Source organism: Ambystoma mexicanum, chromosome 4p (assembly GCF_040938575.1).
Source record: "Ambystoma mexicanum isolate Mex_15411 chromosome 4p, UKY_AmexF1_1, whole genome shotgun sequence".
Taxonomy (NCBI): Eukaryota; Metazoa; Chordata; class Amphibia; order Caudata; family Ambystomatidae; genus Ambystoma; species Ambystoma mexicanum.
This window is the reverse complement of record NC_090927.1, coordinates 1,103,803,760-1,103,817,994: the sequence shown is the minus strand read 5'-3', so window position 1 is coordinate 1,103,817,994 and position 14,235 is coordinate 1,103,803,760. Positions and strand designations below refer to the sequence as shown.

Below are 14,235 nucleotides of genomic sequence, written 5' to 3'. Positions count from 1 at the left end.
TTTGCAGTTTGAATTTCCTCTCACGTGTGTGATTTTGGACGTTCATCCCAACACCGTACTGATGTGCACTGCAACAAGAAGACTGAGAAAGGCCTGGGGAAGGGAGACATTCCCCCTACCGCTGTGAAGTGCAATAAAAAGACTGAGAAAGGCCGACAGAAGGGGGAAATTCCCCCTTCTATTGTGAATTGTATGTGAACTGTAACAAGAAGCCTGAGACAGACCAGGGGAAGGGCGTCATTCACCCTGGTAATGTGAACTGTGAAAGTGAAGACCAAGAACTTGTGCAAACATAGCCGAAGAAGACCAGGAGAAGGGAGCCATTCTCCTGGTGCTTGGGCAAACAAGTAAAGGGAGATTCCAGAGAAGGGGAACATTCCCCCTGGCTGTGTATGGAGAAGAAATACTGAGGGTCAGATACCTGGAGAAGGGGGTCATTCTCCTGGTAATTGAGTCTACAAGATACCTGAAGAAAGGAGGCATTCTCCAAGAAGCCAATGGTGAAAAGCAACTATGGGTAATAAGGGATGTTGATGTCTGAACTGGAACGTTACCCCTTTGAATTGAACTGAGAACTGTATTGTTTGTTGACACTTCAACTTGGAACTTTGCTTTCTACCTTGGACAGGGACTGAGACCCGAGGAAGCGAGTCATTCCCTCAGGTAGATGGCCCACCTACAGTTGAACTGTGATTCGTTGTCCAGAAGAAGGGAGTCATTCTTCTTGACCAAGAAGAACCACTACCTTTTTAGTTTAGTTAGAAGTGTAAGGGACAGAAGGAGGTTTTTGGACAAAGGACAGTGGACTGTGTGAGTTATACTGACATCCTGACTGAATCCTTAGTATTTCAGTTGAGGTAGGGAATCTGCCCCCTTTAGGGTTAGGGAGAGGTACGTTTTCTCTTTATTTTTCTGTATAATAAAAGTTTATGCCAACAACCATGACACCTGAGTTTCAGTCTCCACCTTCTGCACTCTTACAGACCCCTGTTCCAAGGGTATTTTATAAACAGCACAAGTTGTGCCTCAGATTTATTATAATGTGTAGGTACTTACCTGATCTTTATTTTAGGTCTGTAATTTAAGGGGCGGTCGTGTTTTGTTATAAAAAAATCCTTGACAAATATGTTTATTTTATGTTTGATCTTCTTTCCATTTTCTGTTAGTTCTATGTTGGTAATTTGTTATTATAAGGATGATGAAATGGCAAATACAAGTATACACCATTTCTGTTATGGTCTTCTAATTATTTTGACAACAATGCATGACCGATATGAAAACATATGGTTTGACTTAGACATAGAGGGTAACAGGCTGTTGCAGACTCAAGACCCACCATCTTGACCAACCACTCAGTTTCTAATGTTTTCTGACCACACTGTAATATTCTATCTAATGGGTTGCTTTGTTTTCCCTTTTTGCACAGACCCACTTGTAATAAAAGAGGAGTTTCTCGAGATTTATAGTGCATTTATGCATTATAGACTGGATGCAATTCCTTTGCCATCTGAAATGTAAGTCTTATTTAAAAAATGTGTATTTTTTTGTTATTTTTGATGGATTTTGTCAGAATGTGGATGTTTGTTAATCTTCTGTTCTAAAGTTTCTGGAATTTAACTAAGTTTCAAGCAATAGATAGCAACAGTTATATCATGAAAATGCCACAGCACGTCCTCTCGCCCCCTGTTCAAACCCCACTGCATCCTACTACAAATGCTTACATCGCAAAATCAAGAGACACAGAGAAAGTGGGATATTCACATTTTCACAAAGGAACACCCACCTTTAACTTAACCTTATTTGAAGCTTTATTTTTGGATAGCCAATGCTGTTACCTTGTGTGCCATCTTACAGGTCCCTCGCAGAGGGACAAGATAGGTGGCCAACATTCCAGAAATTGAGCAGCTGCTTTGCTAAAATTGTCATCAAATGGCCAGGAACCTCCCTTATCGGCCTGGATTACCATTGAATGCCTAGGTACCCATGCACCAGATCATGTTTGCCATTCAATTTCCAAGTAATTACCTCAGTGACAATAATTAACATCAAATGCTCAAGCACTTGCCTCCTTGGGCCTATTTACAAGTTGGATGGTTGCATGCGTTTACCATTGCTGCATGCATTAAGCAGAGGCACACAGCCCGAATAGGGCTTTACCAACAGACATGCAGTGACCAGTAAATACTTGATACATTGAAATCAGGAGCCTGCACGTGGTGTTGACAGAAACACATGACTGCATGTGATGTTTTCTGGAAGGTGCAGCACATGCAAAGGATATTCACCCCATCCAGAATCTACTCTCTCAAATGCCATCTGGGCAAAATGAGTACCAGAACTGATGTGGGGAGAAGTGGCAATGACAAAGCAGCAAATGGGAATCAGCGCAAACTCAGCACAAACTCAAACTCCTGAGCAGGAACTCGCAGTGCTGCCAACTGAGATGATGACAGAGACACCCATGCTGGTTGGCCATCGCATGACCAAAATAGCCACCCAGAAGTAGGCCCAGCTATGTTGCAGGGTGCAAAACTGAGGGGTAGCACTGTCCACTCACCTCTAAACCACCAAAAAGGTCTGGGCTGGATGGATCTATTGGGGGTTATAGCGGGAGGGCGTGAGTGCTGAGAGGCTGGTTGCAATATCTGTAGTGATAGGGGTAGTGGCTGAGGGTGGAGGTGGAGGGGAATGCCAGGGTGTGTGTAGTAAGAGACGGTGGGAGTGGAGGCATATCCTCCTGGACAACTGTGGTGTTAGAAGACAAGTTTGGAAATCAGAATGGTTGAAAAGATGTTGACTCGGGCCAGGATTTGTCATTAGTATCACAGAGTGCTCTCAATATGGTACACAAGAAAAGACACTGCTTTGCATTTAATTAAACCCTTAAATCAGAACTCAAAGAATATTGTGTTTTGGGCCAATGTGGAGGGATCAAGTATGTACAACTGCCAGGGTAACCAAAAGTAAGCTTTAATGTAGATGAGTGTCAATTGTCCTTGGCCATTTTCTATAGCACACCAAATGAAAGGTGGGGGGTCAAACGAACTAAAAGGTTTTCACCGATAGAAAGTCTCTGAACTCCCAAAATGACAAGGTGTGTATAATGCAAACCAGCGTGGCAAAATGCCATTCACTGTGGACTGTCCTGGCTCCAGTCCAATGACCGGTGAGAATCCACAATCTTTGTCTTCAGGCTGTGTGTTTTCAGAGTTTCTGTATCCTTGTCACTGTAGATCACAGCGGGCCCTCACAGGCAAGGGTGCCCCAAGCTCTCTGGTTCCTCCAGTAGTGATAGATTTGCAGTGAATCTCTTTGAAACCCAGTCAGTAGACAAGGGCTTGGGTGGAGATTGGGTGAAGAGAATGCTGGTACCTGACCACCACACTATCCTAGGTTGAGTCACTCCTCACTAGCACTGGTGCAACCTCCCTGTTCCCAGATGAGATTGCACAATCAGGTTCTCCTCCCGCTCCAAGACCTGTCATACTCTGAACAAGTCCACGGAAGCTCCTTATTCTTACTGGCTTTGGGGCCCAACTGTTGTACTCCCTCCTTAGGCTGGTTAGTGGTATCTCCCTCTCTAGCCAAACACCCTTTTCCAGCCTCTCTGCAGGGGACTGTATCCCTCTTCTCCATCAGTCACCTTACTTTCTTTCCCATTTTTCAGACTTCCCTCTTCAACTGACAACTCCCATGCAGCAACACAATTCTTCCCAGAAGGGAACTCTTCACTTCCCCCAATATCGCTCTTTTCCCTGATATTAACACTCCTCCTCCAATAACTCTCCCTGCGGATGCCGATTCCCTTCCTCCAATACCTTTGTCTAAAATTGGAACCTCTTTCTCCACTAACTCTCTCCTCAGTTGGGGTAAGTATCTTCCTTCAATGTCTCTCTCCGTAAATGGCAAATCTCCCCCTTTTCCAGTACCTCCTTCTCCAGAGGGTAACGCCCCTCCACTACTGCAACACACCCATGATGACTGTTTGAGTGGATTTCTGAGCTCTGCCCTGGTGGACAGATGTTTAGGAGACAACTCTTCCACTTCACAGTTGGTCCATGCCGGTGTCCGCCATGGCGAAATGGGGAATTACCACCCCATTACAAGGTTGGCGGGGCGGTAATTCCCCATACCACCATGGCCCTTCCCCATTCCCATTTTTGCCCCATAGGGCTCAATGGGAATGGGGAAGGCGCTAAGTACGGTGCCGCAAATTGCGGCACCGTACTTAGCACCAAGGTCCCTTTGCGGGTCCCTTTGCGGGTCCCTACTTTAATGGCTGGTAAAACCAGCTGTTAAGGTCGGGTCCCGCAAAGGGACCTCGTAATTAAGCGCTAATAGGTTAACGGCGCCGCAGCCTTTTACGGCGCCGTTGAGGCCCTATGTAATACAAATAAATATTCAAACACTGGAGTCAATGCGAGAAAGTTAATAACTCCACCAATACCTGCGTAGGAAGGTGGTCAGTAACTTTTGTAGCACCAACAGTCTTCAGAGATGACAATCCTAACTTTAGGAGTCCAGTTCTAAGATGAACGGAGCCTTGTTCAATGCACGCATAATGCGCACGGTTGTGCGTAAAGTTTACATATACGTTTTAGGGAGTGGTAAAAAGTTAAGAGGAGAATTCTGAATGTCTGAAACGGATTCCAAGAGTCAGATGAAGATCTGCTACAGTGAACAGAGCTGTTCCTGACTTTCAGATAGCTATAGGCAGCATGTACCGCCTAAGCCAACAGGAAGGCCAAAAATGTACCCACAATAGATTAATGCATGTGGATGAACAAAGGGCCACCGGTAAGTGACTTCAATACTCACCAACCTTAGTTTGGTTTTAGTACAGGCTTGGCAGGTCTAGAGTTGGTCACTAGAGGTATGATTTCTCACCCTCTGTTCGGCTTCCAGATGCACAGGCGCTGCGGGTGCAGGTACAGATCCAGTATGGCACAGGAGCTGCTACACTAGATTCTAGCAAGGAAAGAAGAAAACACTAATGCCGAAAGAACCAGGGCACCAGAAGGAGCATGTGAAAACCATCTTCAGCAACCATCACCGCAGGACATTCATACAAGAGGACCTAGCTCTCTCGGTATGCAACAGCCACTATTTCGCAGCCCATAGGTGGTGGGAAGACGAAATTCGGCAGAAGGGCACCTTGTTGGAAAAACTAGGATTTGAAATGACTGCGCTGTAACCTAGGTTCAAGCTGGACAGCCCACTGGATGGCCCTGGGACACTTCTGAACAGGCTCACTTGCAGGGTTACCAGGTGGCATTGAAAGTGATTGGTCCCACCACTCCAAGGGTTTGGAGTACCTTAACAGGTCTTCTGAGATCAGGCACAAAGCAGGGCTTCACAGGGACAGCAGTGGGATTCGGGTGCCATTTCTCCTCAAGTATGTCTCAGGGTTGTCCTTTGTTCTGCTAGGCTCCTCGGGATACTTTGCTCCATCTTGAGATCTAGTGGAATTAATGCCAGACCCCTCTTCTTATCTACAGTCAGTCACACCCAGCCCAACAATGGCAAGATCTGCTCCAGGCATGCACACCAGCAGTGGCCCAATCAGGGACGACTGGGGTCCTCGTGCCCACATGAACACCCGACATCCTGCCACCAGTAGAGTGGTTTGGGACCAGACAGTCCCAGCCCACTTCCTCTGTGACTGCACATGTGACCTACAGAGGCCCATGAAAGAAGCAGCTTTTGCGGACAACTGCATGCCGAATAAAAACGGAAATCCTGGTCCTGTAAGGGCAGGGTGAAGGCAAAAGGACAAAATAGCCAAAGAAACAAACAAAAGACCTTGTTGCATGGCCATGATAGACACTAGCCACAGTCAGGAGGCAGGCACAGTAAACGAGGTAAGGCTTGGTAAAAAGTTACACAAATACAAGAAAAAGCTAATGCTGCCACCAGTCTGTTCCCCATTGTGTGGTACTGGAAGGTTCTTTGCGCAATGATAAAACGTTACCAACAAGTGGCAACGAAGTCAAAAGACTAAGAGAAACAAAATTTCTCAGTAATGACTGCCTGAAGGACGTGTCAGTTTCCCCATAACAATGAGTGAAAGCCCAATGGAGTGGAGCTGAAGGCTGCACTCCACAGAAAAAAGTCAGGTCAGGATACAAAAACAAATGCAAAAGGTTTGGGGTCCTCTCCCTTTAAGAACTCCCTTGTGCACCCCCTCCTCAAGAAGCCGCCTGCCTATCCAACCTGCCTGGCAAACTACTGCCTAATCTCCATCCCCCCTTTCCTGGGCAAACTCTTGCAAAAGCTGGCCATCTCCCAGCTTACTGTCCACAGTGAATCTGTTGGTTGTCTCCATGACCATCAGTCTGGCTTCAGAGCTGCCAGAGGCATGGAAACTGCTCTACTGAACACCTGAGTAGATCTGCTCTCTAATTTTCATTCCAGCATTCCTTCTGTCCTTGTCCACCTTGATCTTTCCTCTGCTTTCAACAAGGTCCTGATCAATCGACTCTGTGGGAGCCTGGATTGGCTGACCTCCTCTTTCTTGGACCGCCCCTCCCAAGTCCAACTTGGTCTATTTCTCTCTGCCACTTCTTGCTCTACCTGTGGAGTTTCTCAGGTCTCTATCCTCTCACCCTGTTTTTTCAACCTCTACTTGGCCCCTTTGGCCCACCTGATCTCTACCTTCTCCTCTAACCTTCAATGTTATGCGAATGACACTCAGCTTTCCTTCAGGCTCCCCTCAGCCTCCTCTCCTCTCTCGCTCATTCCTGCCTATCCGTGATCCAGGATTGGAGTGCCTCCAATGACCTCTGCGTTAATGCCAGTAAGACGGAGGTCCTTTTCATTGGGACCCCTTGCCCCAGCTTTCCCTCTCTAACTTTTGCCTCCCACCTTCGGCCCTCTTCCATCGCCTTCCTGCAAGGCAAAAAACCTTGGTGTCATCTTCGACTCCACTCTCTCGTTCTCTCCTCACATCTTGGATGTCACTAAGAAGTCCCACTACCAGCTGCACCACCTCAAAGCGACTCTTCCCTTTCTCACTTTCCCCCAGAAACTCACTGTCTCTAGAGCCCTGGTTCTCTCCAGGTTGGACTACTGCAACAGCCTCATTGTCAATCTGCCTTCCTCTACTCTTTGCCCTATGAAAATAATCCAGAACAGGACTGCGATACTTATCCTTGGCCTCAAGCCCAGGGACCGTATCCTTTCCAGCCCTGAAATCTCTCCACAGGCTCCCGGTGGCTACAAGGATCAAGTTCAAGACCCTTTGCATTGTCCACAAGGCTTTCTGGGGCTGGGGGCCTGCACTACATCCACTGCTCTCTTCCAAAATACATTCCTTCTCAAGCCCTTCGCTCAACTACCTCCAACTCTCTAAGGGTTAGGTGCTTCTCCAGGCAGAGACTAGGGGGTACATCTCTCTCCTCTGCAGGTGCCTCCCTCTGGAACGGCCTCCCTGCACCTCTCAAACTTGAGCCGTACCACTTGAAGTTCCGGAAGCAGCTCAAAACGTTCCTCTTCTTCTCTGCTTTCTCTCCCTCCCGCCCCTGCTGACCTACCTGTCTGCTGTACTGACTGTTTGCTTGGCTACCCTCAGAGGCTCACTGGGTACCAGGCTCTTTCTTGATAAGTCACCCTTGCAATGCCTGCAGGCCTACCATGCACTTAGGGGCTGTAACTGTAACTCTACAGTCCCTTGTTCTCCTTGCACTACCCAGAGCCGCGCTGCCCTGGCTGCACTTTCTCAGAGCATTGCTACCCTGTTTTCTCCTCCACTCTCCCTTGCACTTCCCCCTTTCCTTTCCCCTTACTATTCTCATTTTCGCTCTTGCACAATCTGAATGACACAAGACCTAGTAAAATCGTTTGACTTGTCCTTCCTCTGTGTTCCCTCTCGCCTAGAAACACGTGTGTACAGGTGCGTCATAAATGACTTATCATATCATATTATATGGAGGAAAAGTTGCTTCTAGAGAAATCTTTCCTAACAATGACAAACCTCCTCCACCAATATAACTTTGCTCAGATTACACCCATCTACCCCAGTGCACTTCTCTCCGAATAACATTCCTCCAGTATCTATGTCCTATGATGGGAACTTGATTTTTTCAATATCTCCTTCCAAATGAAACTTCTCATATTCCAGGATCTCCCTCTCCATCCTCCATTTATCTCCTTTAACCTCTGTTTGCCTCGAAACTCCTCTCACCCTCCAGTCTTGCCCAAACACCTTTCACTATAGCTCCTTCTCCCACACCTCCTCCTGCCAGACTGAACAGGATGATTTTGATAGTAGGTTCTCTCCCACTTGTGTACTGAGGGCTGTGCTGTGATTGGGTCATGGGTTGGTGGTCATATGGCTTGGAGAGGGGCTGCACAAACCAACAGGAGTAACAGGGGATACCAGGCATATCTGGGTACTGTGACCTGGCCTGGATAGAACCAAAATATTTATTTAAACATCAAAGGTCAGAGCACTGGTGTTTTTATGTGGTGGGTTCAGATGCAGTCTACCGATCTACATGATCACACTAACTTAACGACTTAGGCAACACCTGTCAGGTGACGTGTCTCTCAAAAAACTGTATGCTGAGATGAAACAAATTCAATCCAACCCAGTGGACACTTAATCATGATTAAACATATTTATTAACATATAAAAAAAGTCATTATAAAAGACTGATCTCATCATTATAAAAAACAGTCGCAAATATGAGTATCAATACATTCATTAGTTAGACAATCCATCAAATTAATAAATGGACTAGTGCAATACATCATTTCCATCTAAAACCATCCCAAACCACACACCGACCATACTACATTCATACTCAAACAATTCATCAATTCACTCAATTATAACATAAAAAACAATCATGCTAAAATACAACAATACAGTTTCTTGTCCATTATCAATATGAACCATGAGTTTGTCATAGCTGGGCCACCGCTGATTGTGCGGTCTATTCCAGCTCCAACTAGTGTCAATTAAAACTGTTTACAAGTAACAGTACAATCCCAGACCCGACATGTTTCTTTCTGTACAAATCTTGTTCACCAGAAATTCTTCAAGGGCACTATGGTCCAGCGTGGTCAGAAGGAATGTAGATGGAAAAGAGAACTGGTAGACTACATCAACAAAGCTCACCTAAATATAAACATAAAAAACACACAATCAATCGAGCTCAATGCTTAAGTGTCTAGATTGATCATTACTACCACCGCACCGCAAATGAACGGGGTGTAGAAAAGGGTTATTAGTACCCATCGACTCCCTCTACCAATCTGGGGATCATAAGAACCGAGATTCGGAACCATGATTGATTTACCATATTAATTGGTATGTCTCACCAGCTATCACCATCAGCAACACCACGTGACATGCCAAGACTTCCAGAACCATTAAGGCCGTCCCTCAGGGTAGAGGTGAAACCAACCACAACCCAGTTGTGTGTCATGCGAGAAAAAGGAGAAGGCTATAACCAAAATAAATTCCGCCAGACACTCACATTGAGTCTTCGGTCAATATCTCGATGTATGACGCTGGTGTTTGCCGACCAGAATGGTGCACGATCACCACTGAGAAAGTAATTCCCGACAATCAAGGGGGCATGCACAGCTCTATGGAGCGTTGGTGTACGTCAGGGTAAGTCCTTGACCCCCTAGCATCAAATAAGGGCGGAAAACAAACATTTCATAACCGTAGCGGCACTGTAAGGTTCATTCATCCCTTCATCCACATTAACACGTGGTATATTTCAAATAGCCACTGTGTATAAAATGTGTTGACACCCTGGACAGAACACAGAGAGCACTGCTTACCTTACTCACAACAGAGCGTCCTTCGCTCTTCGCCGCAGTGGTTCTGTTAGCCGGTGCGACCAACGTTCAAACTCAGCGCATCCGGGTAATATACGCACTCGCATGATCACGTGACGTTCAAGTCACGTGAAGTATAGCGTACTTTCAAGGCGTAAGCCCACTCGGTCGGGGCTAATAATGCAACACGCCTCAACGTAATGGACACAAATACGTCACATTCAGGTGAGGTGCCTTTATTAAATCAAAGAATCACAACATCACAATCCGGCGTCATCCGTGATTGGTGCTCCGAAGACCACTCATGCATTAATTTTTACATGTGGTCAAACCCAAGGACAAGTCGGCTCTCGTGGGGTGTATAATACATCCCCTCAACAGCATTTACATGCTGGAAACAATCTAGACAATATACTAGAAAGCCTCATATGTTCTGGCTATCTTGTAAAGTTTAAACTGAAATAACTGAGATAGCCTGAAATATGAAACAACTCGAGCTACAGGTGCCAATCTATCGCCTAACTTAAACCGACAAAATAGCTTTGACTTAAAAAAGATAAGTTAAGTCTTTTCCTAGTTCGTCCTGGAATGTGCACAACATGTAACGAAGTGTCAGCTAACAGTGATATTCCCCATCAGAGAGGGAGGAAAATGACAATGAATCCCACGGACAAAAAAGCCGTGCAAAAACACAAACCAACAGGAGTAACAGGGGATACCAGGCATATCTGGGTACTGTGACCTGGCCTGGATAGAACCAAAATATTTATTTAAACATCAAAGGTCAGAGCACTGGTGTTTTTATGTGGTGGGTTCAGATGCAGTCTACCGATCTACATGATCACACTAACTTAACGACTTAGGCAACACCTGTCAGGTGACGTGTCTCTCAAAAAACTGTATGCTGAGATGAAACAAATTCAATCCAACCCAGTGGACACTTAATCATGATTAAACATATTTATTAACATATAAAAAAAGTCATTATAAAAGACTGATCTCATCATTATAAAAAACAGTCGCAAATATGAGTATCAATACATTCATTAGTTAGACAATCCATCAAATTAATAAATGGACTAGTGCAATACATCATTTCCATCTAAAACCATCCCAAACCACACACCGACCATACTACATTCATACTCAAACAATTCATCAATTCACTCAATTATAACATAAAAAACAATCATGCTAAAATACAACAATACAGTTTCTTGTCCATTATCAATATGAACCATGAGTTTGTCATAGCTGGGCCACCGCTGATTGTGCGGTCTATTCCAGCTCCAACTAGTGTCAATTAAAACTGTTTACAAGTAACAGTACAATCCCAGACCCGACATGTTTCTTTCTGTACAAATCTTGTTCACCAGAAATTCTTCAAGGGCACTATGGTCCAGCGTGGTCAGAAGGAATGTAGATGGAAAAGAGAACTGGTAGACTACATCAACAAAGCTCACCTAAATATAAACATAAAAAACACACAATCAATCGAGCTCAATGCTTAAGTGTCTAGATTGATCATTACTACCACCGCACCGCAAATGAACGGGGTGTAGAAAAGGGTTATTAGTACCCATCGACTCCCTCTACCAATCTGGGGATCATAAGAACCGAGATTCGGAACCATGATTGATTTACCATATTAATTGGTATGTCTCACCAGCTATCACCATCAGCAACACCACGTGACATGCCAAGACTTCCAGAACCATTAAGGCCGTCCCTCAGGGTAGAGGTGAAACCAACCACAACCCAGTTGTGTGTCATGCGAGAAAAAGGAGAAGGCTATAACCAAAATAAATTCCGCCAGACACTCACATTGAGTCTTCGGTCAATATCTCGATGTATGACGCTGGTGTTTGCCGACCAGAATGGTGCACGATCACCACTGAGAAAGTAATTCCCGACAATCAAGGGGGCATGCACAGCTCTATGGAGCGTTGGTGTACGTCAGGGTAAGTCCTTGACCCCCTAGCATCAAATAAGGGCGGAAAACAAACATTTCATAACCGTAGCGGCACTGTAAGGTTCATTCATCCCTTCATCCACATTAACACGTGGTATATTTCAAATAGCCACTGTGTATAAAATGTGTTGACACCCTGGACAGAACACAGAGAGCACTGCTTACCTTACTCACAACAGAGCGTCCTTCGCTCTTCGCCGCAGTGGTTCTGTTAGCCGGTGCGACCAACGTTCAAACTCAGCGCATCCGGGTAATATACGCACTCGCATGATCACGTGACGTTCAAGTCACGTGAAGTATAGCGTACTTTCAAGGCGTAAGCCCACTCGGTCGGGGCTAATAATGCAACACGCCTCAACGTAATGGACACAAATACGTCACATTCAGGTGAGGTGCCTTTATTAAATCAAAGAATCACAACATCACAATCCGGCGTCATCCGTGATTGGTGCTCCGAAGACCACTCATGCATTAATTTTTACATGTGGTCAAACCCAAGGACAAGTCGGCTCTCGTGGGGTGTATAATACATCCCCTCAACAGCATTTACATGCTGGAAACAATCTAGACAATATACTAGAAAGCCTCATATGTTCTGGCTATCTTGTAAAGTTTAAACTGAAATAACTGAGATAGCCTGAAATATGAAACAACTCGAGCTACAGGTGCCAATCTATCGCCTAACTTAAACCGACAAAATAGCTTTGACTTAAAAAAGATAAGTTAAGTCTTTTCCTAGTTCGTCCTGGAATGTGCACAACATGTAACGAAGTGTCAGCTAACAGTGATATTCCCCATCAGAGAGGGAGGAAAATGACAATGAATCCCACGGAGAGGGGCTGGCCTTGGATTCCGAAATGGCCATGGACAAGTTTGGAGTGTACCCCTAGTCCCCATTCTGAAACCTCTGCCGGCATCGCCTGCTTTAGTCTTCGTCCCTCACCTCTCCCAGCAAGTGAATCTGGAGAAAGAAAATCCTCTAGTAATCAAAAAGAAGCTTTCGAAGGGAGTGTGTCCTCCGACGTATTCCTTATCTTGATAGATTACATCCCAGCTTGCTGGCCTCGGAAATTTTTTCAGTAGGGGGCGCTGCGCGTCGACGTCCCTCGAGCTGGTGTCTCTCGACAGCCTCCGTCTTGGCGCTGACGTCATTGTGCGTATAAATAGACTGGTGCAGCGAACGTTGCTCAGTTCTGTTTTTCCGCGCTTCGTGCGCCTCGGAATCGTGTTGCTCAGTTCTTTCTTCAAGAAGATTCAACTTACTCTTCGAAGATATCATCTTAATTCGATGGCTTCCTCATCCGAACCGTCGACCCCACGGTCTGGCTTCAAAAAGTGTTGTGATTGTGGGAAGAAAATGTCGTTGACAGATCCTCACAGGATCTGTTTGTGGTGCTTGGGATCGGAACATCACGGTTCGGAATGCGAGGACTGTATGTCTATGACGGCGAAAGCCTTGAAGGAGCGTAAGGGAAAGCTGAAAGAGGTAAGACTCTTAAAATTTCTACTCCCTTGAAAGTTTCTTTGGCAGAGTTGAGACATTCGTCTCTTCGCCGTCACAGGAAACAATCCCATTCAAGGTCTCGAAGCGGTTCCCATAAGTCTTCGAGATCAAAACACTCTAAGAAGAGGCGTCGTAGATCTCCCTCTTCTTTGTCTTCTTCTGTCTCCCCGGGAAGGGACACCTGCCCCACAAAACACAGCTCTCCAGCTAAGTGGGAGGAATTCCGTAAGAAAATGATTAGCGTCTTCGAGAAAGTGGCCTCGACCCCCTCGGAGGTGGCTAAAGGTGATACCCTGGGTGAAAGACCCGAAAAATCAAAACGCTGTGAGTCATTGCACCCGGCGAAAGAAACTACCCGAGAGCGTCATGAACCCTCGCGTAAAGGCAGTAAGTCCGCGTCATCGACGCCGTCGTCGAAGCTTTCTTCGACTCATAAATCTGTCATCGACACCTTTGTCGAAGGGTCCGTCGACGCATAAATCGGTTGCATCGACACCGTCTTCGACGCCACTGTCGACTTCGATAAAAGACAGACCTACAACTGTCACTACATCTCAAACAGTAGAGGTGTCGAGGACTTCGACCATGACCTCGAGGATGCCGTCGTCAACTTCGACGACTCCGAGTAGGATTCCGATCCTCTCGAGTACTTCGAGGTCTCTTCAAACTTTTTCGATGCCCTTTTCGGGTTTGTCAAAGCCTTTGACTTCCACGTCGACAACTTCGACGTTTTCTCAACCAGTGACAACCAATTTGGTCCCTTCTGCTCTAGAAATGGGTTTTAAACCATATGCTAGGTCTGATTACTTTAGAGCTTTGTCCTCTATATATGAGGAAGAGGAGGATTCCGACCATGAGAGACCTTTTGGTTTACAAAGGACCACAACACCCATACCAGAGGAATTTATCTCTGAAGAGAACAGGTTAAAAGATCTTCAAGACTCTTTACATGAGGCAAGTGGTTTAG

General features: G+C 45.7%; 1 protein-coding gene across 2 annotated transcripts in view; it reads left to right on the top strand.

The window, feature by feature from the left end:
• Positions 1-14,235, top strand: part of ADGB (androglobin) — a 2,161,023-nt gene that overhangs the window by 730,745 nt on the left and 1,416,043 nt on the right. For both annotated transcript variants that reach the window (XM_069606692.1, XM_069606693.1), the window contains one exon: positions 1,427-1,514. In XM_069606692.1, the coding sequence (XP_069462793.1) occupies positions 1,427-1,514 (88 nt within the window). The remainder of the gene's footprint in view (positions 1-1,426; positions 1,515-14,235) is intronic.